This window comes from Triturus cristatus, chromosome 4_1, assembly GCF_964204655.1.
Source record: "Triturus cristatus chromosome 4_1, aTriCri1.1, whole genome shotgun sequence".
NCBI lineage: Eukaryota > Metazoa > Chordata > Amphibia > Caudata > Salamandridae > Triturus > Triturus cristatus.
In genome coordinates, this window is record NC_140585.1 from 1,335,015,981 (window position 1) to 1,335,043,564 (window position 27,584).

Sequence of the window (27,584 nt, forward strand, 5' to 3'; positions counted from 1 at the left end):
AGATGGGTCCCATTCAGTCCCCTATATGTATAAGATGTGGGGTGGAAGACGGGACCTTCATGCATACTGTCTGGGGCTGTACAACATTAGAACAATTCTGGCAGAAGATTGTGGCATGCCTGAGCGAGGTGCTGTCGTGGGATCTCCCATTGGAGCCGAAACTACTGTTATTGCATAGTACTGAGGGTATTGGTGGGAGCCAGTACAAACAGCACCTATTGTTTTTAGCCATCACCATTGCTAAACGGGATATTGCCCAGCAGTGGAAAAGTGTGTCTCCTCCAACGATAGGCTGGTGGAAAAAAGCCATTGATGAGTGAATGAATGCTGAGAATGCTGTATTTCAAGCTCGTGGTTGCCCCCAGAAGCATAGGAAAATATTGCAGCGTTGGGCAGATTACCCTTGTTACTCCAGAACCCTGATGAGCTGTTCTCCCCTGATGAGATTGCTCCTTGTACAATCAGGAATTGCATTTAAGACTCCCAGATCGTATATCCAATTATTCACTTGTACTGCGCAATGTTGTTATTGTTGTATATGGAACTTTTCCAGAAGTTACGATCAGATGTATATACTGTCACATATTTTCATCAAAATGTATCCTTCGGGCCAAGGCCTGGTATATACCGTGTAAACACAATAAAAATATAGTGTTAAAAAAAAAACAGCCATAATTAATCCAATCCCTAACTAACCTTTCTGTGGCTCTTCGCTAGAAAGTCTTATATCAACCTCTCTCTTCGCAATGTATCTTTAGACAACTCTACAAATAGCAACCCATGCCAACTCCTACACATTTTAATAAAGCACATTTGAAACCTAAATATATATGTTGTTTGACTATAATAACACCACAATTAAGTATATTTGATGATATGAATCCAGATTACCTAACTTTGTATCGGAACAGTGCCATTTTATATTAATATTCTGGATATCTGAACTATTTCCACCAGTAGATAGGTGAAACTGCTATGTGTGTATTGATATGTGCATGTGATTGCAAAGCTTCTATTATCTGACCACATAGTTGCCTGAATTATGTGCAGGAATCCATTAAAAGTATTACTGCTGTTTATATAGGTCTGTCAAAGCATTCTAGTTCATTCAATTCCGCAAGCTCATCTACCAGTCCCAGAAGCTCATGTCCAAGCTCCTCCAGAGCTTCCTGATTGAGGAGATGCATCCACGTCAAAACATTCCAGGCCACAGTGGGAATTAAGCTTAAACAAAATTGTTTCCTCTATTCATGCCATAAGTATTCCAGGTCTAACTGAGACACAAGTAGTAATGCTGCAGCAGTGTCATAGGTAGCAAAATGTAGTTGTCGTGCACATGAGACTCAATCAATATTACCTTCTGGAGTAGGCATGAAGGTGCACATAAATGTCTTCAAACATGGACAGGACTGAACTATCAATTTGACTGAGACAATCCATTGGTTTTAAAAGATGAATTATTTACTATGTTGCTACTGTCCTGCATTTGCTTTCATGGGTGTCCATGCCAAGCAGAAGCTCCCTTCCCATAAAAATGTGCCTTCGTGTACCGTAAAGATTAATTCAGCAATCAACAGCCGCAGAATTTGGATGTGAATTGTAGCATGTGTTCTCTGGTGATGAAATGTTCACATTAGCTGTCAGAGCTCCCAGGCACTTTGTAAAATGTGTGAATTGCATTTAATGTTGTTAATGTTCAATTCCAATGACAAACATTCTGAAATGTGTACTATTTAAATGTCTACTGAATATACCTTCTTGGAAAACTACAGCCATATAAACTTAAGGAAAATGGTATTTAGATGGTAAAAATGGGTTAAGAACATGAGAAAGACTGAAATGATAAAACGGAGAAGTGGACCCAAAGTTGCAACTGGGTTATAGAGGATCAAACACCAACCAAAATACGTAGAAATGAAATATTAATATAGTAAGGATTAACGTATATATCACGGTGGCCTACAGAACTACTTAGATAATCTTCAGCATCTGATTACATCATAAACCACCATCAGTTTCATATTTAATGTTATTAAAAGATCTTAACGGAAAGCTTCCTATTGATATTTCCTAAGGTCCACTGAAAATTATATCTACGACTTATACAAATAACACCTGATCTTTCCACCTGCTTATGACAATATGTTGCCCTTTTGTACTTTTCATTTCTGTTTACAGCCACAATGATTTTGTTGCAATCCTGGATCTTCCAGAAGGAGAACATCAATACAAATTTTTTGTAGATGGACAATGGGTTCATGACCCTGCAGAGGTAAATAATTTTTTCTTCGATGTATGTGGTACAAATGCTACTGTGAACATTCTTCTTTTCAGAATTTATTTTCATATATTTTAGTTAACCAATCTTAGATGCTGCAAAAGAATGAGAAAGTTGACGAGGTGTGATTTTTCTGTTCATGACCAATTAATTCTTTCTCCAAACCCATATCACTAAGGCCAAGTTAATTGTTAGTAAGTGATATGTTTGAAAAAGGTGAGTGACACAAATATCAGAATAAATGATTGTGTGACATGAATATTGTGTCAAAAAATCTAATGACTACCAGAATATAGTGGAACATAATATCTAAAGTTTGGAATATAGTTTATTTTGGTATATAATATTGCATTTAAGAATATTGTTGTATTTATTATTGTTTACTTTAACCACTTCACTGCAAGGCCGTTCCCCCTCCTGTGCTATGTCTTTTTGTGGCTATTTGGGGTAGTTTGCGCTTAGGCCCCTGTAACTTTTCGTCCACATAAGGTATCCTTGCCAAATTTGCTTCCTTTTCTTTCAACACCCTGAGGATTCTAATGGCACCCAGGGTTTGTGGATTCTGTTGGAGGGGACCCAGAAATTAGCCAAAATACAGCGTTTCTCATTTTTCTTTTAAATGGGGAAAAAGTGCTGTAGAAGAAAGTGTCTGTTTTCTTTTCCCCCTGCAAACAGTATCAAAAAAGGGGTAGTGGTGCTGAAATCACAATCTTCCCTACTTTGAGGGACAGGCAAACGTTTGTCAGAAAACCAACATTTTCTACAGTTTTGGCATTTTACTGGGAGGTTTTTTTGCTTTCAATTTCCTTCCAGTTAGTGGTAGAAATAAGTGTGAAAACAATAATGTATTCCAGAAAGCTATATGTTTCTGACCAGTAGACAACAGTCTGAATTTAGCAAGGGGCTATTTGTGTAGATCCTTTAAGGTTTTCTTATAGAAACTAACAGTTGAAATAAAAAGTATTGAAATTGAGTTGAAAAAAACAGCCATGTTTGCCAACGTTTTCACCTGTAACTTCTTCTAAGTATGGCATATTTTTGACAGCAATATACCATTACGTCCGCTGGACCTTTCTGATTGTGGTGATATATAGGACTTGTAGGTTCACCAAGAACCCGAGGTACCCAGAGCTAATAACTGAGTTGCCCCTTGCAATGGCTTTTCATTGTGCACCAGGTATATGGCAATTAATTTGGTAAAATATATAGAGTGAAAAATAGGTATCAAGGATAGCTATGTATTTCCGAAATGAGGACAACATATAGAGTTTAAAAGCAGTAGTTATTTGCACATCTCCAAAATCCAAACAAGCCATACCTCCCTGGACTCCTCAGGTGTCTAGTTTTCAGAAATGTCTGGGTTTGGTAGGTTTCCCTAGATGGTTGCCGGGGCCAAAAACCCAGGTGCCCCCCCCCCCCCTCCTTGCAAAATCAGGTTGTTTTGTGATAAGCAATTTTGATGTCTCCACAATACGTTTTGTGCCCTTGCCTGTTGTGGGTACTTGGCCGACCCACACAAGTGAGGTACCATTTTTATCGGGAGACCTGGGAGAACTCTGGGTGGTAGGACATTTGTGTCGGCCTGGTGATCCCAGAACTTTCCCCCACAGAAACGTTACAAAAATGTGTTTTTTTCCAGCTAAATTTGAGGTTCGCAGGTGATTCTACGTAGGAAAACGTTGGAGGATCCATGGAAGCCATACTTCCCTGGACTCCCCTGCATGTCTAGTTTTCAGAAATGTCTGGATTTGGAAGGTTTCCCTACATGGCCGCCAAGCCTAGGGCCAAAAACCCAGGTGACCTCATTGCAAAACCAGGTTGTTTTGTGATGGATAATTTTGATGCCTCCACAATACATTTTGGGCCCTTTCATGTGATGAGTAAGAGGGCCACCCACACAAGTGAGGTACCAGTTTTTATCTGGAGGCCTGGGGGAATACTTGGTGGTAGAAAAACGATAGTTTTTCTAATTCCAGAAGATTATGACACAGTAATGCAAGGAAGTTGTGTGACTATAGTCACATTTTGAGGTTTGCATGGCATTGTTGGTAAGAAATGTTGTTAGGATCCATGAGAGGCACACCACCAAGTGCTCCCCACTGTTTTTAGTTTACTTTAATATCTAGAGTTTGTAGATTTTTCCTAGAGACAAACTAAACCTTGGCAGAAACTACTGCCTATCCACCTGTTCCTCAAGTATACACACATACTTGTTGGATTTGGCACGAGGGTGAGTGACGATTCAGGGCATAAAATTATATTAACAAGAGATTTCACAAAAAGGAAATGCTTTGTTAATAATTAAAAGGTTAAAAACCTGAACCAGTGACTCACAGCTTGTGAGCTGTAAAGCCAAGCCAAGGCAAGGCACCAGCCTCTTTACAGGCTATTCTTACACATTTCATACTTGACTCACAGAAGACCATTCACACCGCCAGCTGTGGGCCCAGTACATTACAAAATTCACATCAACAGACAGCGCCATTCAAAGGCCAATCACTTTCATACGCCCACATTACTGACACAGCAATCACACCTGCTGCTGTTGTTGTAGTGTGTGCAGTGGCGCTTGGCTATTAGTGTGTAGCGACCAGCAGCAAGTCACTTCTCACACACCACCAGCCAAAAGCCACTCCATGCACACTGCCAGCCAAACCCCAGTCCTCGCACACCTCCACCCAAGCTCCAGTTCATGCACACTCTCAGCCAAGCACCAGTCCATGCACACCACCAGCCAAACACCAGTCCACGCACACCGACAGCCAAGCCGCAAACCACGCACACTGCCAGCTAAGCCCCAAACCATGCACACCATCAGCCAAGCACCAGTCCACTCACACTGCCAGTCCACGCACACCAACAGCCAAGCCCCGGTCCACGCACACCGCAAGCCAAGCCCCAGTCCATGCACACTACCAGCCAAGCGTCAGTCCATGCATACTGCCAGCCAAACGCCAGTCCACACACACCGCCAGCCACGCCCCAAACCACAGACACTGTCAGCAGTCGGTGCACACTGCCAGCCAACCGCCAGTCCCCGCACATAACCAGACAAACACCAGTCCATGCACACCGCCATGCCAAATGCTTGTCCAAGCACACCATCATCACATTTTTGTTTTACAAGAATTAAAACACAAACCATTTGGAACTAGATACAAAACTACAACAGCGGTAACTAAATACATCATACTAATGCCAACAGTGAAACAGAACTACAAATATAAAACAATACAGGACAGTCAGTTCACTATTAGACTCACGGTTGTTCCCAAAACCACACAGCCCAGGACTAGAAAGAAATTCAGCACAGTGCTTACGAGTCTCCTTCCGCATACCTCTTCGCAAACAGACTCTACATCTCTTACAAGGATTGTTTTTTTTGAGCATGGGAGTAATTAAATCAGGAAATTGGTGATTTTTCAATCTAGCCACATACTTCACCACTCGAACTCTAGGAACACTTGCCTGTTCCACTACAACACGGCTGCCTATCACAGACTCGTGAAACTGAACAAAAGTTATCCATGACGCTGGAGAATACTCCTTGAACACAATAAAAGCATTAAAAGTTGCTGAGAGATGGATGGCAACTTCTTATACCAAATATAAGCCTTACGAACAGAAGTGTAAGGTTCTAACCTCTGACCTACTCTACCTACACCACCAATGTGCTTATTGTTGTCTACAATGCACACAGGTCTGTTCACTTCAGCAACCTGACCACAAACAGTCATAGGTGAAGTACTTTCATCATGGATGGTAGTCAGCATGTAGACATCTTTACTGTCCACAAATGTCACAGCTAGCAGTTCATCACTATGCAAGGCACTGCACTGTCCCCTCTCAAGCTTTTTGCAAACAAGGACTTTTGGGTAACCTTTATAGTTAGAGCTGATTGTGCCACAAGCAAGAATGTCCACTTTGAACAATTCCTTAAACAATTGTACAGCACTGTAGAAGTTATCTAGGTACAAATGGTGACCTTTGTTAAATATTCCTCTGCCAAGTTCCCACACAATTTTCTCGGAAACTCCAAAAGTGGATGGACAACCAAGGCGGTCAATAGTGGAATCCCTACCAGTGTAACCCGGAAATTATCGACATATCCTGTCCTAGTCTCAGACAACATATACATCTTAACTCCAAGTGCCCTCTTGCTAGGAATGTACTGCCTAAAAAACAAACAGCCCTTGAACAGGACCAAAGACTCATCAACAGCTATTTCTTTCTCTAGAGCATAGATCTCTGAAAACCGATATACAAAGTGCTCAAGGACAGGCTGAATCTTACAAAGACGGTCACAATCAGGGTGATCTCGTGGCAGTACCGAAGCATTATCAACAAAATGCAGCATCCAAAGCAAAAGTAAATACCGATTCTGACTCATAATTGCAGGAAATATGGCCGTTCCCATCAAGCGACTGGTAGACCAATATGAAGCCAGGGATGGCTTCCTTATCAAGCCTATCAAAAAAGTTAAACCCAAAAACATCTTCATCGCAACCAGATTTGTGGGAGTCCACTGGGTAGCGTTAGAGCGGGGTCTAAGTCTGGCACTGTAGTCCCTCAAATACTGTTCAGCATACAAAGTAGTCTGCTCAACAATCTTAGCCAACAATACATCATCCATAAGCAACTGAAAAAACTGTATAGGCAAAACAATTCATAATTCACTGTACACCCTGCACCACCCCTAAATGCAATGCAACACCGCTGCACCATGTTTTTATCAACCCAGATTCCAGCACTTCCAATGGGAGCCCTAGCAGCCTCAGGCTGCAGTCCAGATGCCTCTTACTGCACTATCGACACATCAGTGTCCTATACTAAAACAGGCATTTCATCCACATTAAGAGTCGCTTTGTCATCAGATGATTCCTCGTGGACAGAAAACTCACTGCCAGAATCTTGTACTTCCTCTACTGCCTCAGATACACTGTCAGTCTTATAATCATGGTCAGAGGAAGATTCAAAAAGCAGGCCCACCACCTGCTGAGCAGAATTCCTGCAGCTAGCCATAAATGAGCAGAATTCTTGCAGCTAGCCATAATCCTTATTAATAAAGGTAGACTTGACAAACAAGTCAACAATAACAAACACTTTGTAAAATATGTAATAAACAAAATGTGACTTTATCACAAAGACCTATATGCTCCAAAACGATACCACTCACTTGTCAGAAACAACACCTACTCTGCACAGACGCAGCAAGGACCAACAATATCCCACTAAAAAATAAAAATTAAATTAGATTACACATAAGACAATGCTATACACATCATGCACAAATCCAAAAAGAATTTCACACTCAAAACATAAACTAAATAAGCTGCTATTATGAAACTACTTACAAAGAAATCATTCATGCATGGCAATAATACTCATTTGGAGTAAACACAACAACATTTTTCTTTACCAAAACACATGCAACAACCAAACTGCAGATCAACCACTACCAAAATCGCAAACAGGAATCAAAAGCTTTGCACTAGAATAAAAAAAGAAATAAAAAACATTACAATCACATATGTAAATAATGCACAGGTCCACACACAATCCACTAGCCAAGCTGGGGGGCAGATGGGCCTGACAATATAGCCAAAACATTCACTCCCAAAAGGGGAGCGACCCTTGCCCAAGGGGCCTCTCCCCAAAAACAACAACTTAGTGAGCCCAACATCCCTGGTGTCTAGTGGCTACTGCCCCCCTTGGGGTCAGGTGGGCCTAACAGCATAAGGCCAATCTGCCCCAAGGGGGGCAGAAGCAGCCAAAATAATCATCCCCTAAAAGCAAAGCTACCTTTGGCCAAGGGGCTGCTCGCCAACATCCCAAAAAATAAAAATAATCCTTGGTTGCCTAGTGGCTAATAAATTAAAAAATACACACCGATCAGCCCCCAAGTGGGGCAGAAACATGCGACAAAATTGCTCCCCAAAGGAGAGCAACTCTTCCCCAAGGGGCCACTCCCTAAGATCCAAAAAATGTTGGCCTAGTGGCTAATAAAAAAATTAAAATAATATCTGCCCCAAGGGGAACAGAAACGGTCAACAGAAATGCACCCTAAAGGCGGGCGAACCTTCTCCAAAGAGCCACCCCCCACCATAATGACATTGCACACAAAAAAAATCCCTGGTGTCTAGTGGGCATTCCTGCTGCACGATCGCGGCCCCATGTTCGATCTTGCAGCAGGAATACTCCAAAAAGACATCAGTGGAAAGGTAAACCCTTTTCTTTCCCATGATGCTTGCTTTGTTAGACTTTATTTCGGCCCCAAAGGCCATAAAAGCGACATGAGATGTTACAATTCACAGTTTAAAATATCTACATCAAATCACAGTTGTAAAATACAGCATACAAACATTTAACGATAGATGAAAAGGATACTTTCAGGTTAGTTACAGACATTTTCTGCGTTTTATCCACATGGCATTAAGAAACCTGGAGACAGCAAAAACTATTGGGGGGTGGGTGTCATACTTCAGAACTCTTAGCGCTTTTTCACACTCCCTAAATCCCATGTTGTTACATATGGGCTTAACCCAGCGTTTCCTTTGTGGGTGGTATATAGGGCAGAAAAAAAAGACGTGTTTTTCGTCCTCAAGTCTATGGCCACAGGCCAGGCAGGCAGTTGTGTTGCTAGCGTCCCACCTGGAGGTAAACGATCTGAGCGGGAGGCTGCCCATTCTCAATTGGCAATACAATTTCCTGGCAGCCGGAGGTGAAATCAAATTTCCTCACTCCTATAGTTATCTTTGATTTGGAGGAACTCAACAGTCAGCCTACCGATATCGGAGCACTCATGCAGACGCAGGAGGTAATGGCTTTTGAACTGGTTGGCCAATTTTGTTTTTGATAAGGCCAAGCATGAGGCCTCCGGAGTGGCCCATAGGTCTGGTAGGCCAATCTTAGTACAAGTATCCCTAACAAATCTCAACCATGGAATATTCTTGCTTTTAATTAGAGGCCAAATCCCCTTAAACTCCTCTCGATACGAGCCCAACTCTGCATTGGACCAGAGTCTCTTCCAATACATCAATGGATGCAGTGTTACCACCTCTTCCATTGGTATCAACCCAAAATCCAGCCTGATGGGGACAAGTGGGGAGCTGTAGGGCAAACCCAACAGATTCCTCATGAAGAAGTTTTCAATCCCAATCAGGTTATGGATTCTAGAATGACCCCAAAGTTCTGCTCCATAGGTGGAGGCTGCTCTTGCTTGGGTCCTAAAGATTTCTATTGCAGGTGCCACTGGCTTGGTGACCGAGCCTCTAAAAACTCGAGAAATTCCCCCAGTGGTTTGGGCAAGTTTTAGGACGGAGTTGGCAATTTGTCCCCCCCAACCAAAATCTTCTTGTAAAATAATCCCCAGATATCCGAACGTTGTTACCCGCTCAAGGGGAACAGCATTCAGTACTGAGTTTGGTTGAGTGTGTTTGGGGGGATTAAGAATCATAAATTTAGTTTTAGCTAAATTAATCTCCAGACCTCTTTCAGCACAGAAATCCACGAAGCCATCCAGAATGCGCTGGATGCCAGTTGATGTTCGCGACAACAACAAGGTGTCGTCGGCGAACATCAGCGCTGGCACCGTACCCGTAGTAAGTCTTGGCGCATCTGAATCTCTGATACCTTCCAGATGTTTAATTAGCCCACTGATATATAGACAAAATAGCGTCGGTGCCAACACGCATCCCTGCCGGACTCCACGGTTAACAGGGAAGCGGGCAGAGAGCTCTCCATGTTTCCGCATCTGACCTGGGCAAAGTTTTCCGTATAGAGTCTACTCAAAACATCCAAAAGATATAAAGGGACATTGAGAGCCCGGAGAACCCTCCACAGGTTTTCTCGCGGTACCAGGTCAAATGCCGACCTCAGGTCAACAAAAATAAGGTAGAGGCTGCCACCCTCTAGGCTTACGGTCTTCCAGTGTATGACCTGAAGTCGGAAAATCTGATCAACAGTAGAGATGCCCTTTCTGAACCCCGCCTGCAGGGCACTTAAGATGTTGTTGTCTGACTCCCACGTCTTTCAATCTGTTCAGTATTATTCTGCCAAACAGCTTCTGGGTAATGTCAATTAGGCTGATTGGCCTATAATTTGAAGGTTGCAGAGGGCAGCCTTTTTTGAATATTGGCACGATCTCCGCACCAAGCCAAGAGTCTGGGGGTTCCGCGCCCAATAGGATTGAATTAAATAGAGTGTAGAGATACGGCGCCCATATCTTGGGTTCCGACCGATAAAGATCGCCAGGGATTTTATCCAGTCCCGGCGCTTTGTTAGGTATCAGCAATTGTATAGCGAGTTCCACCTCCTTCATCGTTATTGCCGTGGCAGCCTCATCTCGCCATACTAGTCTAGGGGGAGAAGTAACTATGGATAATGTATTGTGATTTAAACTTGAATACAGGCCCCCATAATGATCTTCCCATATTGCTGGAGCTATGTTAGGAAATGGGGTAATTCCTGGTTCTTTTCTGCCATTGCTGACAATGATCCAGAACCCTTTAAAATCCTTGGACTGCAAGGTGGATCTTAAGTCCTCCCACATGTCAGCCTCCCAGGCCTTTCTTGCCCTTTCTAGTGTCTGTTTGTGCTGGACCCTCAATATTTTGGTCCTGTCTTTATCCAGTGCCTTGATAGCCGTGAGCAGATCGCTCTTCGACTTCCTGCACTCAGCAGAATACCACAGTTGTCGTTTAGGCAAGTGGGGCCTCACGTTCCCAGTCGGGCAGATCACGTCCGAAAGTTTATTCACTAACTGTAGATGGATGTCTACAGGCCCGAGCTCCCTTTCTATGGGAGTACGGTTGAGCCCAACCTCAGCCATCCCGATAAGATGGGGTAGAACAAGACTATAAATTTCTGCCAATTTATTTGGGCTGGCAGCGATGCGGGGCCATCTTACTCTACGTCTATTGTTGTGCAGGGTAAGGGGTTCTGCTGTGGGGGATTCTATTGTGTCATAACTGCTCATACCCCAGCTGCCTGGTTTTAGTGTCATAACCAGAGCGTTGTGATCACTATCATCCCGTTCTAGCACCCTGAAGTCGAGCACCTTATCCCAAGATCTAGTTTCAATAAGAATATAGTCTAAAGTGGAGGTTTGTCCAGCTCTATTAAAGGTGACATGTCCTGGCCTGTCTGAGTCAAATCAACCATTACATGCCCTCAGGGATAAAGAAAGAGTAAGTGCAAATATCTGGAGAACCAAAGGAGTCCAGGCTTTGACCTTGGGAATCATGGGGTCAGGAATATTCCGGTGTTCATTTTCAGCCGTAGGGTCGTCTAGGACCGATACACTGAGTGGTTCATATTGGCAGTTAAAATCGCCACCCACTATCATGGAATATTCAGGATCCAAGGACAAAATAAATTTATTTAGATGTTCTATGACCTTAGATTCCCGGCCACCCTGAGAAGGTAGACATTCAGGAGAGCCAAGTGGGTATTTTTAGGCAGCTCAAGTAAAATGCATTGGATACCATCTGAATTAGTATGGAGCTGCCTTGCCAAAGCACCCAGGTGGGTAGCGACCCAGGTGCTAAGGCCCCCTGATGGTCTCCCCCTACCACTAGTTACTGCTAATGTGTTAAAGGATGCAAAGCCTGCCCTTTGGAAATTTTCTAATGCCCAAGTCTCTTGCATTAAACAGACATCAAAATTATCTATAAAGGTGCCCCAGTCTTCACATATCAGTTTGCTCTTGAGGCCTGCCACATTCCATGAGAGCAGACTAATACTTGACTTTGAATTGCTTGTAGCCGGGAACTGGTCACCAGCGGTTCTAATAGTGGCTGGTAAGATAATTGCCCTATCCGGGATTTCCTGCACAAACCCATTTGCCGGCCCTTCCAATACTGTCAACCCCCCTACCATTAGAGAGGTGGATGACTCACTAGGGGGATTCTGAGATGAAGCCACTTCCACAGGCAAGCTGTGTGAAGTTTCCAGTAACCCCGGAGGGGAAGAGGTAGATTTACATGCCAAGGAACCTATATTATGAGCCAGTAATCCTTTCTTTTCCCTGATGTAACCAATCGGAGCACTGCGGTTTGGGTGTCAATCCACCTGATCAAGGACACTGTATCTATTGATATGATAAAAAGCTTCCAATGAGGGCGGGCAAAGTCGATCATGGGCTAAATTTACATGAGAGGGACATAGAGGGGGTCCGGCCTCGCCGGTTCTCAAGCTAAGAGAATATCAGTACCAAAATTCTGCGGTCCTGGATAGAAATAGGTAAGAGGGAGAGCTTTTATGGCTGGATGGGAACTAGTGTGGCTACGGGGCTGCAATGTGCAAATATGCCTAACTGTGCTGGGGTCTCTAAAATTAATTACAACATAGTCACCCGGAACATCCTTAATTCTTCGACCTACCCAGTTAATCCTCCTTGCAAATATAATCTCGCTTCTACACTGGTTCGGAAGGGGTTTATTACAGTTTAACCAGTGTATACATTTGTTTTTTAGGTCGGGAAAGGCCTTCCTACTACCATGGTTCAGGGTAGGGACACCTGCGAGGACCACCACATATGGTACGGATTCAGGTGGAAGGTCCAGGCAAGATAATTTGGGATCAAGGGGATACCCTGACTGCTTATGAAAGTTGCCATCAGGTACACTCGACTCGTGCGATATATTGGCAATGGCCTGACTGGCCCCACTCCTTGGGTTCCCTGCAAAGGTTGGTAAAACAGGGACTCTTGACTCATGCAAGGGATTACCAAGGACGTGACTCGCCCCACTCCTTAGATTCCCTGCAGGGATTGGTGGAATAGGGTCATTGGGGACTATTTGAGTATCGATGGCCAAACCATTGCCCTGCAAGATTGGCTGCTCCGTTATAACTGTCAGAGCATTAGATGGATTAGGAGCAGGGCAAATACACTCGATTTCCTTTTCTTTAGTGCCCACCCCGTCCCGTATCCCTTTAGCCCCAGACATTACAGCAACCATCGATTCTAAGTTAGAAAGTCTATTTTCCATGGAATCAAGTCTATTGCAAATAGGGCGGCAAGACGCAATAAGTGACTGTTCCAGTCTTAGCCAATAATCCTTATTCGGTGCTGCTCCCATAGTTCCCTCGGGGCCTTCAGCCGTCAGGTCTGTGGTAACCACGGGGTCAGATTTTCCTGCGTTCGCCCGTTTTTGAATTTTGGCTCTTTTGTTGGGCAAAACTGAACCTCCCCGCTTACGTCTCACGACCTGATCAGTCAATTTGGCTTGGGTAACATCAAAGCGTATAGGTAGGCCAGATCTGGTTGTCCCAACAGAATTCATAGGTGGGGAAGAAACGGATAGAATCGCCTTGCTCAGACACACTACAAATAATACTGTTTGCCATTACAGCAACATTGTCCTTTTCTCTTAAAGGCAGTGAATTGGTGTCAGAGGCTACGATAGGCAGATTAATGACTACATGTGACTTAGCTGAAGCAATGTTACCCATGAAGAGCGTTTAGTGAACACTTGATCAAGAGAGAGTCTTTTCTCTGTTAACTCAATTTCCTTCTGTAGAACCGACGTGGCCCTCGTAATAAAATTATCCAGGGTTCCAACCACTCCAGGGCCATTGAGAGACTTCCGGCCCTTCTTCGTGCCTGCGTTGGCCATTACCTGGGGATGGGAAATACTATGGTGGTGATCAGCTAGATGTGTGCCTTGTGGACCACTTGCACACTTACACTCAGCGAGCAGTCAATCCAGAAAGGACCAAACAATAACTTCCTTCGTACAGTGCTCACCTGGAGGGCCAAGAGATGTGCCACGTCCCGTCCTCTGTCGGACTCTGACGGGCTCAGACGGGACCGCCCTTTGCCCGGGCTTCACCCGCGCTGCGTTCCGCGCTGCGAAACAACGCTCACGGGATTATAACGCTACACGGGGGGCGGAGACTAGAGGAAGAGGCAGCAGCAGGAAGGTGGAGGGCTGCTGGGCCTCGCAGTCCTCGAGTCGGGAATCAGGAATCCAAGGCAGGCTCACGAGCGGCTCCCGCGAAGCGGGGGCCGCGAGGATTTAAATAGTATCCAGGTGCAAAGGTTTGAGGAAGAGGCAGCAGCAGGAAGGTGGAGGGCTGCTGGGCCTCGCAGTCCTCGAGTCGGGAATCAGGAATCCAAGGCAGGCTCACGAGCGCCACCCCATGATGCCTCTTTGGTTCAAACCCCTCCCTCTCCAGAGAGAACCTTACCTGCCTTCCTTGATGCGCTAGAAGTGAATGGCTTCCAACGCGTCTGACAACATCTAATGAGGTGCGCACTGACGTCATTAGATGACGTCGAGCGGGGGAGGGCAGCGGAAGGTCTTCCGCTGCCATCCCTGGTGGGGGCAACAGGAAGGGCGGGCCACAGGGGGAGTGCTAGCGCTTCCTCCATGGGTGGGTGCTAGGACGGTCGGGAGCCGTCCGACATGCATTGCCCACTGTGGTGTCGGACGGCTCTCACCCTTCCAATGCACACAATGGGTTAATATAGTTGTAATAAATATTTTTGTATTTAAAATGTGTTCTTTGTTATAACAATTTTAGGTGTTAGCATTGTTATTATAATTGTTGTAAATTGTTATACACATCTCATTGATCTCATAATCTAATTCCATATGCTTAAATATATGAGCAAATTCATTTTAGCTCAGAATCATTACATAATTCAACTTATGTACAATGTAAGAAATTCATATTGTAGATGTGGTTGTCGCCTTTGGGGAAGTGTGGCCGTTATTTTTACACATGTTTTGCAGTGCTTGGAATCTCACTTCTTTAGGGCATTTATATCATTGAATAGGGTTCATGGCATTGGTCACCTGAATTTTTTACCCGTGAGCGTACCACTGTTAGACCTAGCATCCTTGGCGTGATTTTCCCTGACTTTTTGCCTCTACCTCCTGTGTTTTTGATGCTGTGTTGGATTTAGTTTTTGCGGGCTTAGATGCTTTGGGCACTTTGCCACTGCTGATCAGTGTCAAAGTGTAAGTGCTCACTGTGTAAATTGATATTGTGATTGGTTCTCCCTGATTGGCATATTTGTTTTACCAGTAGGTCCCTAGTAAAGTGCACTGAGTGTGCCAGGGCTGGTAAATCAAATGCTACTAGTTGGCTTGCAGTACTGATTGTGCCACCCACATGTGTAGCCTTGAAAAGAGGCCTCAGGCCTGCCACCGCAGTGCCTGTGTGCAGTTTGTAAACTGCCATGTCGACTTGGCAAGTGCACCCTTCCCTTTTCTTACACATAAGACACCCCTATGGTAGGCCCAAGGTACCCCCATTGGCAGGGCTCAGTGTATGTGAAAGGTAGGACATGTAATGGTGTGTGTAACATGTCCTGATAGTGAAATACTGCCAATTTCGTTTTTCACTATTGAAAGGCTATACTGCCCCATAGGACAGAATGGGGAAAGCTTTGTAACATTTTACAAGCATATCTTCCCATAGGGATAAGATGGAAGAATGGAGTTTGGTATCCCTGAACTCAGGATTTAATAACACATCTTTTAGTAAAGATGGTTTTTAAATTGTGTGTTTGAAACTACCACTTTTAGAAAGTGGCTATTTTCATGTTCAACCATCCCGTGTGCCTCTGCCTGTTTGTGGATTGACTGTCTGGCTTTAGAGTGACAGGGGCTGGGGAGGTGCTGTGTCTCCAGGAGTCTGGATGAGTCAGCACTAGGCTGAATAGGCCTGATCTGCATTTGGAGTGGTGGAGGAGTAGCACCTGTACCTGAATAGGGCTGTGCCTGACTTCCACAATGCTTGCTCCGCCCCCCTTGGTGTGTCTAGAGCCAAGGCTCACACTGACAAAGGTTGTTGTTGTGCACTTGCAGAGTGCCCCCCAGAACTGGTTTGAACTGGGCTCAGAGCCCCTTACACAAGGAGAACAAAGACATTTTGAGGTATAAGTATTAGACCTAAAACCCCTGAACTTTAGATCATTCTTGGAATTCAAGAGGAACCTTTGCCAAGGAGAAGAGCTGTAGAGACGGAGGAGAAGTACTGCCCTTGCTGTGTGTCTGGGGTTGGTCTGCAGTTGCTGTTTCTGCCAAGGAAAGAAGAAGGACTTTGCTGTGTGCTGTGTCCCCTGCTTAAAGGAGATCTCCAAGGGCCTGAAGTGAGCTGGCCTCCTGTTCTGACGTCTCAGGGACACAAAGACTTCACCCCCAGCTCCCCTGAACTCTGCTGCTGTAAGTTCTGACCTGCCAAGAGGTGCCTGTGCCAGTTTTGGGCCTCTGTTGCTGCTGTTTAGGAGCTGGAAAAAAGAAGAAACTCAAAGAACTACAGAAATGAACGCATCGAGGGATCGCGACTGAAGAGGACAGATGCTTGACGCCGCCGCATCGATCGCCTATGCATCCCGGATTTCCATTCATCGTGCCCGTGCAGCAAGTTCATCCGACGCATCACCTGCTGACCGGAACCGTCACGAAGAATCAACACATCACTCCCCATGCAGACCGGATTCGATGCAACCCTTCCTCTGCGTGCAGTGGGACTGTCGCATCGCCTCCCAAAGGTCTCAGGAATGTCACATCTCTTTGTTTTCTGACCCTGCGGCTGTTTGGCTTTGGAACTTTGACGCATCTACAGGTACTTTGGTGAAAAGTCACACATCCATAGTTTTCTATGGTACAAGCTCTTGAAACACTTTTGAAAGTCATATTTTTAACTGTGTATGTTGGATTTTTGTCGTTTTGGTCTTATTTAGTTTAGATAAAGGCATTTTATTTTTCTAAACTAGTGTGGTGTCCATTTGCCTTTGGGATAAGCTTGTTTGCTCGTGCCAAGCTACCAAGGGGGTGAGCAGGGTTAATCTAGAGTGTGTAACCCCCTTACCCTGACTAGAAGCAAGGGTCCCTATTTGGTCAAAGGTACCTACCTTTGGCAACTAGAGACCCCCATTTCTAACATTGATGGTCAGCTGTGAGAATTTGAACCTGTATTTGTACTTGACCCACAGTGATTGGTGTACATCACTAGTTTAGTGCAGACCACTATGCAACCACATACTGTGTTTTGTTTTTGGTTCTAATTTTGAGTGACCCTTAAAAGTATCCATGCATCATGTCTCAGAAGGGTAAACCAGCAAGTGAGATGGCAGAATTGGAGTTTGATATTGCGGTTTTACATACCTACAGAGTAGATCAGCTCAAGCAATTTAGCAAAGATTTTGAATGTCCCAGGAAGAGCTTCTCCAGGAAGTAGGAGCTACAGAAGGCCTTAAGGGCCTGGTGGGAGGACAAAGAGGCTGGGGAGACAGGTGATGCAGAGGTGGATGAGGATGCACAAGGGAATGGTTTCAGGTCACAGGATCTACCTGCGCCAAGAGCAGCCTTCCGGGCTGGCAGCCACCATTTCCACCAGGAGCTTTTCCCCAGAAGAGCTTGAGGAAAACCAAAGGGTCACAGATCATGAAGTTCAGCTCTTAAGCTTAAAGATGAAGCAATTAGAAATGGAGAACCAAATGGCTGCCATAGGGAGACAGAAGATGGCAGAGGAGAGAAAGAGCGCTCTTTCTGGAGGAAAAGAAATTGCTTTTTGCTCATGAGTTGAGCATGAGGTAACTGGACATTAAGGCCAAGCAAGTGGAGTCCAGTTCAAATGGTGGCAGCGCAGCCAGTGCAAGGGGGGTAAGGTTCACATACCCAAGAATCTAGTGCAGAATTAGCAGAGGGGTGATGATATTTATGCATCGTTTACGGCGTATAAGTTAGCCTTGAGAAGTGCCTGAGAAGAATTGGGGGGCGGGCCTGTGGAAACACTTTGAGGCCACTGGGATGGACACCCTGACACGTTTGGAGGAGGCGGGTAACCTGACCAATCCCCACATGAAGGAGGCTTTATGCCTCAGGTATGGGCTCACACCTGAGCAGTACAGGAAAAAGTTCAGCAACTTCAAGAAACTTGATTCTCAAACTTGGGTTGAATGTGTGAACATGTATAACCCTGCACTGGATGATTGGATAAAGGGCAGCAAGGAAACTGGTTACAAGGGGTTGTACAACTTGATTGGTTGAGAGCACTTGAGTTGTCTGTGTGTTCCAGAGCTGTGCCAGCATCTATTGGATAGTAAGCTAACTGATCCCAGGGAGCTTGCTAAGGAGGCGGACCGCTGGACTAGCACCAGGGTCCACAAGGGGATTGTGGGTAACCCAGCCAAGGGTAGGCAGGGTCCCCAGCAGAAGAGTAGGGGGGACAAGGGTAACCAAAAAGAGGTCTCTAAAGGGCACCAAAACAGTTCCCAGGGTAAGGAGTCCCAGCCCCCCAAGCCTAAGGTGTCCTGGCCTCTTAGGGGCAGACACGACAACCGGGGTCCCCCCCCCCAGGTGTTATTCCTGTGGTCAGGTGGGCCACATTGCAAGAGATCCTAAGTTCCCCAACGCACCCCCAGCACTGGTGCTCCGTCACTGGGATTAGTGAGTGTAGCGCTGGGGAAAAAATTGGTTCCTAGTGAAGAGGGGAGCAAGCAGTTATGACCCTTGTCTCATTAGGAGACAGAGAGATGGTCCAGGGATCCTATCTGCCTGAGAACACTAAGAAATACAGGCAGTGGGTGACCATCAATGGGTGGAGGGTGGAGGGTCTGAGAGACACAGGAGCCAGTGTGACATCGGTCAGGTGTCAATGGGTGTCTAAAGAGCAGGTTATTCCCAATATACTTCACCCTGTAGTTGCAGCAGACAACTCTGAGCGCTTAAGTAAGATGGAGCTAGTTCCCTTTGAGTGGGGTGTTCTCAGGTTCCTTGAAGGTCGTTAGTCCATCCATGCCTGTAGACTGTCTGCTTGGAAATGACCTGGAGAGTTCCCCATGAACGGAGGTAGAATGCCAGGCTCATTTGGAGATGTTGGGTCTGCCTGATTGGGTCTGTGTGACCACTCGGTCAATGGCAGCCAGTAGGGGTGATCAAGAGGACCTGGAGCCTGAAACAGTGTCCCAGGTTCCTGCCAGAACGAGGAAGGGCAGAGAGCATGGTAAACCAGCCCCAGAAGTTCCTGCGGTCCAGGAGGAAGCAGACCTTGTGGGGGATGCCATGGAACCCACTAGGGAGCAGGTAGCCGAACTGGGAGACCTACCGGAGCTGACCCATTGGCAGCAGGAAGAAGGTCCCTCCAGGGAAGAGTTCTGCAGAGCGCAGATGGAGTGCCCTACTCTTATTGGTTTATGGCAACAGGCTGCAAACTAGGCATCAGGTGATCAGTCCGGATCACATCTGATTTACTGGGAAGATGGATTGTTATATAGTGAGCGTAAGGTCACTGATCCCGGTGCAGCCCGTGTGCTGGTGGTACCCAAGCACTTCAGGACCTTCCTACTGGGTCTGGCTCATGACGTGCCTCTCACAGGACATTTTGGGCGTGACAAAGACTTGTCAGACACTTTTACTGGCTCCAAATTCGACGACACGTTGGTACACATTGTAGGTCTTGTCGGACTTGCCAGGCAAGTGGCAAGAGTGGAGGGAAGTGGAAGGCTCCAGTCCAACCCTTTCCTGTGGTGAGCACCCCTTTTGAGCAGATGGGCATTGACATTGTGGGGCCACTGGAACCCAAGACAGCCTTAGGCATCAAGTTTATCTTGGTCTTGGTGGACCATGTCACCCGGTACCCGGAAGCTGTCCTGTAGTGTAGTTCCTATTTCCCTTATAGGCTCTGCGCATTGGAATAATATACACTATAGTTGTGGCATAGGACCGAGGTCAGTATGCCTCTATCGAGTACATTAAACGTAATTACTTTGTGTGCCAGCTAACTCAGAGGCCACTAGAAACCACTTGAATAAACAAGAAGGGAGTAGTTTCTGGCAACCGCATAAACATGATAACTTTGTTTCCCTTAGAATCGGAACATGTCTCAGAATCGTGGAAACAACAGATAACAGTTTCACTCAGTCAATCGTGCATGCTTAGTTTTTTCAGAGTTACACAGAAATAGATAGACGGGCGTTTCAATAAAAAGGATTTATTGAACAGTCTTGTTTCTCGTGTAAGAGATATGAGCTGTTACAATCGCAAGACAAAATGCGAGATATAATACGTACAGCGTAAGCAGTAAGAAGAAATTATGCTGCAACAGCATTGTCTTCTAGCTATGACATATATTCATACACACATACATAAATAACATAGGCTAAAAAGTGGATACTCGTCTGATGCTTCTAAATAGTTCTACCCCAGTGTACCTAACCTAAGTGTAGTACAAGGTAAGAAGTAGGTGCGGTATTCTATAGTATGGTATGCTATAGTTTTGCATATGCCAAGAGTCCCTCTAGGTTCTAGTCAGCTCCATACCTTAGAATGAGAGAGGTGGGAATCTCTTTCCTGTTCTCAAACTCTAACACCCCGCAAAGGGAGTAAGAACACTGGAAGCTGGATTCTCTCCAAGCAGGGATGACAGCGTCTGGTCAGTGCGTCAGGCGGGGACTCGAATTCCTTCCGAACTTGCCGTGGCGAACCTAATCGAGCTGTGCAGCCGAGTTGTGGTTTGCCATGGTAAGGGAAGGTATATTTATACCTGAATGGTGCTTAGGAATGTTAGCATTGACGTAAAGTCGGGCAGAGGAAGACGTCATGAATGAACCCGTAAGGAATAGTAGCTCATGCATAATAGATGAGTTCTTGGAGAAATCAATAATCCTAGCTAGGGAAAGTCCCAAAGGCTTAAGGGTCTGGTTTCTAAGAACTCGTTGGGATGGACGGATGTAGGTGACCATGCCTGTATTTGGATAGCATGGCTAATGCCTAAATAAGGACTGGGATTCTATGCCTAAATAAGGGCAATGCGAATTGTGCCTATATAAGGACATGATTTAGGAAAACCTATATACGGACACCTAAATCGAAACACAACAGTCCCTCTTTCTGTGTCTGGGCAAAATTCGCAACACAAGCTATTCAACATGAAGACAATGACTTTCCCTTAAGTAGGTTGATGACTGAAGAGAATTTGGTGCCTTCTTAACAGTTTTATTATTCTGAATATGAGATATTCCCTAATCCTAAAGTTCCTCTTGGGCTAAAGGAGAGATGTTAAATATGTGCACAAGAGGACTGGACTGATTTCAGGAGATACAGTATAGGCAATTAATATAAATGAAACAAATTTCCTCTCTCTCTTTCTTTCTTTATTTCGATCACAAAAGATCTTGAAAAAACACAGCACAGAATACAATAGAACAAAAAGAATTTTGACATAAATAAGTAAAAAGATCAGTTAAATTCTTTTTGAGATAAGACCACAAAAGTTAATAATAGGGTACATCATAGAGTGGTTAACGTAAACCAAGGCCACAGGGTAATTCCCGAAATCTTTTAGCAAAATACATGATATCTTCCTAAAACTGTATTTAAAATCACATTGATATAGAAAAGTGCAATGTGTCATAAAGTGCATTTCAAACGCTTTATCCATAATGCGTGCCAAAATCTAGAAAGGCTAAAGACAACTACTCTACGAGTATCAGTGCACAAGATTCTTAGGACTTCTAAATAGTGACCCCTGCCAACTAACTTACAAGGTGGTAATATCCATTTTTTCAAAATGAGATTATTGTTAGCGCAAAAAAATAAAAGATGAACAATGGATTCTGGTGTAACATTACATGCCGGACAGAGGTCATCCAGATGAACATCTTTTCAACAGCTTTTACTAAAAGGTTTTGTTGGTATAGTCTTGTATTGAAACTGGAAGAATAGTTTTCGTGCCAAAGTAGGAACAATTTCATCTAATGTTTCCTCAAAGCAGGGAGTCAATTTAAAATTTAAATATTCAGAGGTCAATCGGCCCTCCGCTTTAGCCAAAATATGCAATGATGTTACTTCCCAGAATTTTTCTTTCATACTCTTTCGGGATACATAGGCCAAAGTCTCAGGGTCATTCCAAAAACCCTCCATCCCAAGTTTCATTAATAGCGCTCTAAGTGATCTGAACCAGGGAATCGAGGTTATTGATGGTGACTTCAGTAGGTCAAGAACTGGCTTCCTATCAGACAGGAGTTCATCCACAGCCTATGCCAGAAAATGAGAAGTTTATAGCTTAGCTTGTGTGCTAGCTGCCTTTGTGCAAGATCCAGGTATATTGGCAGCAGCAGAGTGCTTGCAAGTAAATCTACCAAAGATCTAATAAAATGATTCTCAACTGTGGACAAGCAATCTGTCATCCCAATTCCCCACAAATCGGCTCCATATAGTGCCCCACCTATGACTTTCATGTTATAGAATTCCAGAGCCGGTGCAAGTTGTTTTGACTGGGTTTTCCTGTGTATTTTAGTAAGGTTTGCAGTCTGGTGTGTGAGTTGCATTTTAACTTTTTCAGTGTGTGCTGTCCAGTTTATTGTTGGTGTCAAGCGGATGCCTAGATAATCAAAGGCTTCAACTTGATCCAGATTAGTACTGCCAGCTATTACAGGGCTTTTGGTGGAGTTTGCCGCTCTTTTTCTAAAAATCATATATTTAGTTTTAGTTTCATTTAACACCAGCCCTCGCCCATCACAAAATGTAATAAAATAATTTAAAAGCTGCTGCAATCCCTGCGGTGATTTTGAGATCAGTAAAGTGTAATCTGCAAAAAGGAGGGAGGGCACTCTCCTTTTGCCAATTTTCGGTGCATCACACCCATCTCTATCTAAAAATGTAATAACGTCATTGATAAAAAAGATAAGAAGTGTGGGAGCTAGAACACAGCCCTGTCTCACTCCACACTGAACTGGAAAAGGGTCTGTTACTTGATTTTTTGGACCCCATTTCACCTGTGTTGTGTTGCATGAGTGTAGTCTGATTAAAATGTCTAAAACATTCTACTTGGCAGAACAAGGTCGAAGGCAGACCGCAAATCAACAAAGGCCACATAAAACTTGCCTCCCTTGACTTGCACTTCTTTCCAGGAAATACACAATAAGCGAAAAGTTTGGTCAAGGGTATTTGTTTTCGCTTGAAAACCTGTTTGAAGATCACTCAGGATTCAGGACTCGAGAGCCCAGTCCTGCATACGACCCAATATTTGCTTACAAAAGATCTTCTGCAGGGAGTCTATTAAGCTAATCGGCCTGTAGCTGGATGGCCTTGTTCTATCCCCCTTTTTATAAATAGGAACCACCTCTGCATTCTTCAATGATGGAAGGATAGGGGTACCGTTAAGAATCGAATTTATGAGGAGATTACTATAAAGCCCCCAGAGAGTTATATCCTCTTTGTAGAGATCATTAGGAATCCTATCTGGTCTGGGCGCACGGGCCGAGATACACAAGCAAATTGCAGCTTGTGTTTCTTCGATAGAAAACTAAAGACTACCGCCCTCATTTACAGTTCCAAGACCTAGACCCTGAGGTGTCTCCTCAGCTATAGCATCCCTTGACTCACAGAGAGAGCCAAAATATGCTACCCAGTCTTCTGGCTGGACTGCATATTCTAAGGCTCTCGCTTCACCTGTTAGCCAGTGAGCTGCAATACTCCAAATGTTCCTTGAGTTTTTAGCTGACAATGCCTCTCTAAGGGATGACCACAAAGAGCTTTACCACTCTTTCTTTGCAGATTCAATTACCCACTTATATTTAGTTCTACAGGCCACAATCTCAGTATGTTATTTTTGCTTTACTGCCTTTAGGAGTGCCTTCTTGTGGAACCTACATTCCTTATTGTACCAAACATCCTGCTGCCCTTTCCTCCGATATGTACTAGTGCTTGCTATCTTTTGAGATTTTAATTATTTCCCAAGTAATTCCCTTAATTCATTGTATAAGGATTCGTGTCTAGGGCCCATTGTCTTCACAACATTATCAAAAGCACAGCTAGCCAATTCCTCCATTAATGTACGGACCTTGATCTTGGCAATATCTAAAACCCCTGGGTGGGCCTCCACCCAGTCCCATTTAATTTGCTTCAGATTATTAGAAATTGTCAGGGTACCTAGATCAGTACAGCCCCTTTTGGTAGGCTTAGCAATACCCTTGTGGGTTAAAGTAAGTGCTAGGGCATTGTGATCACTATCAACCCTTTAAACCACTGCCATATCTTTTACTAAGGGCCACAATTTTAGGGATACCAGGCAATAATCTATCCTACTTTCATAGCCTAACCTGTTGAAAGTAGGATTCCCATTAGGGTTAGAAGGTGTCCTTCCATTTGTGGCTCTCAGATCATGTTGCATTGTAAGGGCCATTAGCTGTGCACCTCTCTTGGACTATCTTACTACCGGAAGATCAAGAAATGGGATATGCCACTCTCTATCCCACTCTTCAGTCACTTCAGCAGGGATTGGGGCAAGGAGCTCAAATGTACAGTTGAAGTCGCCCGCCACTATTACAGGCAAAGTGTCAACGTAATGTGACAAAACAGAATCTAAGATACGCAAAGTATTCGATTCCTCTTGAGGCTGCAACACTCTATTATAGGCATTAAAAATTCTTGTGCCATTAGATAAAGTGAGATCCATAGCTAAAATATCTTCGGAATCAACATGTAGATGTTTAACTTTGACCCCTGAATCAATTTTCACCCATACTGCTAGTCTTTTTGCATTAATGACGTAGGTGGAAAAGCCATTTCTATGGGGGCTTTCCAGGCTCCAGGTTTCTTGAACAAAAATGACACCAAAAGAGTCTACAAAGGAGCACCACTCGGGGTCCCCATTAACTTGGAGATCCCAGCCGCATTCCATACGAGCACCTTTAGCGAGTGGATAGGCAATTTCCCCCCCTCTACACCCTCTACTTCTCCCAATGGTAGGGCAGCCACAACACCACTACCCACAAAGAGGCCATAATTATATTAGCTTTTAAGTTGAGGCCCTGGTCGACAGGTAAAAGGTTTGTGTTTGAAGGTGGACTAATAGGTGGCACTACCAGAAGTCTTGGAGATCCTCCCCTATTTACAGGCGTCACACATTTACATAGTCATACTGAAAATCTAGCCTTCCTGGCTCTAAGTTGAACACACCTTTTCTACAGCTTAAATTCAGCTCTGTTTTCAGTTTTGAACCAGAAAGGAACTTGCTGATGTTACCACAATTGCTCCAGTGTTTCTTTCTCAGTTTGGATACATTAGGTGCCAAATTAAAACCCTTCCATTGTTATGTGTTTAACTGGAGGAGTACCTAAATTCCTCCCTAGCCGTGTAATGTTATTGGAAGCAGGTATATGTTGGCTTCCATTTGTCTTGGAAGCATGTTTATGTGGTTTATAATTGTTTTTGTAAACTTTCACTTTCCGACTGCATTTAATTACAGAAACAATGCAATGGCAAATGATATGTGAAACTTTGAAACAAAGATTCAACCTATTGCCTAGATTATGGTTACTTTAACATTGGAACCTCCTGAGGCTCAGCCGGGAGTAGTCATTATCGCTCGCATTACCCTTTTTAAACTTGTGCAGAAATCGTTTTTAAAACCACTTACCGAGCTTCTGGCACCCGATCTACTTGGTGCAGGCACCCCCACACAGCGGAATTAGCGCTGAAGAGGGAGAATCTCTTACAAACTTCTGCCGCCATTACCCACGTCCAGCCATGGGACACGCCCATTTGTGAGGCCACGACCCCCGCAACAACTACTTAAAGCGTGCTGAATACAAGCGTCGCATTTAACATTGGAACCTCCTGAGGCTCAGCCGGGAGTAGTCCTTATCGCTCGCATTACCCTTTTTAAACTTGTGCAGAAATCGTTTTTAAAACCACTTACCGAGCTTCTGGCACCCGATCTACTTGGTGCAGGCACCCCCACACAGCGGAATTAGCGCTGAAGAGGGAGAATCTCTTACAAACTTCTGCCGCCATTTCCCACGCCCAGCCACGGGACACGCCCACTTGTGAGGCCACGCCCCCCGCAACAACTACTTAAAGCGCGCTGAATAAAAGCGTCGCATTTAACATTGGAACCTCCTGAGGCTCAGCCGGGAGTAGTCATTATCGCTCGCATTACCCTTTTTAAACTTGTGCAGAAATCGTTTTTAAAACCACTTGCCGAGCTTCTGGCACCCGATCTACTTGGTGCAGGCACCCCCACACAGCGGAATTAGCGCTGAAGAGGGAGAATCTCTTACAAACTTCTGCCGCCATTACCCACGCCCAGCCACGGGACACGCCCACATGTGAGGCCACGCCCCCCGCAACAACTACTTAAAGCGCGCTGAATACAAGCGTCGCATTTAACATTGGGACCTCCTGAGGCTCAGCCGGGAGTAGTCATTATCGCTCGCATTACCCTTTTTAAACTTGTGCAGAAATCGTTTTTAAAACCACTTACCGAGCTTCTGGCACCCGATCTACTTGGTGCAGGCACCCCCACACAGCGGAATTAGCGCTGAAGAGGGAGAATCTCTTACAAACTTCTGCCGCCATTACCCACACCCAGCCACGGGACACGCCCACTTGTGAGGCCACGCCCCCCGTACCCTCCCTCTGCCCATAAACATGTGCATCTACCGGAAGTGCAGCGGACGAGCGCAGCGGGCACGACGAATGCGCACCGAAGGCGCGCTTAAGGCAAGCTCGTCTGCGCTCATCCGCGCCGAGTCCGGGCCAAGGGCCATGCCCCCTATACCTCAGTCACAAGAGCCCAGGTATTACAGTGCTGAAACCCTTCACAGTTTCAGGCCCCCTGCCACGACCTGCCTATTGCATCCCTATCATGCTGAAGACATTCCACAAACCTGTCCAAAATGCAAATCAACCCTCAAACCTAAGCCGGCACCAGACCTGACACACGACTACCGTATGTTTATGCTAAATTGTAGATCCCTGCCGAAACACAGAGCGGAAATTGCCTTACTATTAGAAGAACGCATGCCGGACATAGTATTCCTGACGGAAACATGGCTCACCACAGACTCCGACCCTGCCCTAGTAACTGCTCTCCCTCCAGGCTTCCTAATCACTCGACAGGACCGACCTGAGGGGAGAGGAGGAGGCTTAGCAATCATTTATAAAGAACAGTTTCATTGCCGAGTTACTCCTGAAACTATTCCTGACTGTGAGAGCCTAGCCTTCAGTCTCGAACTTTCCCCCAATAGCTGCTTCTCAGGAACACTCATTTACCGCCCCCCAGGCCCCCCTAAGCAGTTCCACAATCAGCTTCCTTCAATTGTGGCGGAACGCGTTAGCTCTACATCTAATTTCACTCTGTTAGGTGATCTCAACCTTCATTTCGATGCTGCATTGGATCACACAGTCACTACGCTCGTAGATGACTTAGCTGCTTTGCAACTAACCCAACATGTCAAGACCCCAACTCATATTAAGGGCCATCTGTTGGACCCTGTGTTCAGCAACTGTGTAGACCTTGTAGCCGGGCTACCAATCCCTCTTCCATGGACGGACCACTTACT

At 45.0% G+C, this 27,584-nt stretch overlaps 1 protein-coding gene across 1 annotated transcript in view; it reads left to right on the plus strand.

The window, feature by feature from the left end:
- The window catches only part of PRKAB2 (protein kinase AMP-activated non-catalytic subunit beta 2), a 383,829-nt gene that overhangs the window by 214,817 nt on the left and 141,428 nt on the right, over positions 1–27,584 (plus strand). Inside the window, exon 4 of the mRNA XM_085654813.1 lies at positions 2,179–2,272. Coding sequence (XP_085510939.1) covers positions 2,179–2,272 — 94 coding nt within the window. The remainder of the gene's footprint in view (positions 1–2,178; positions 2,273–27,584) is intronic.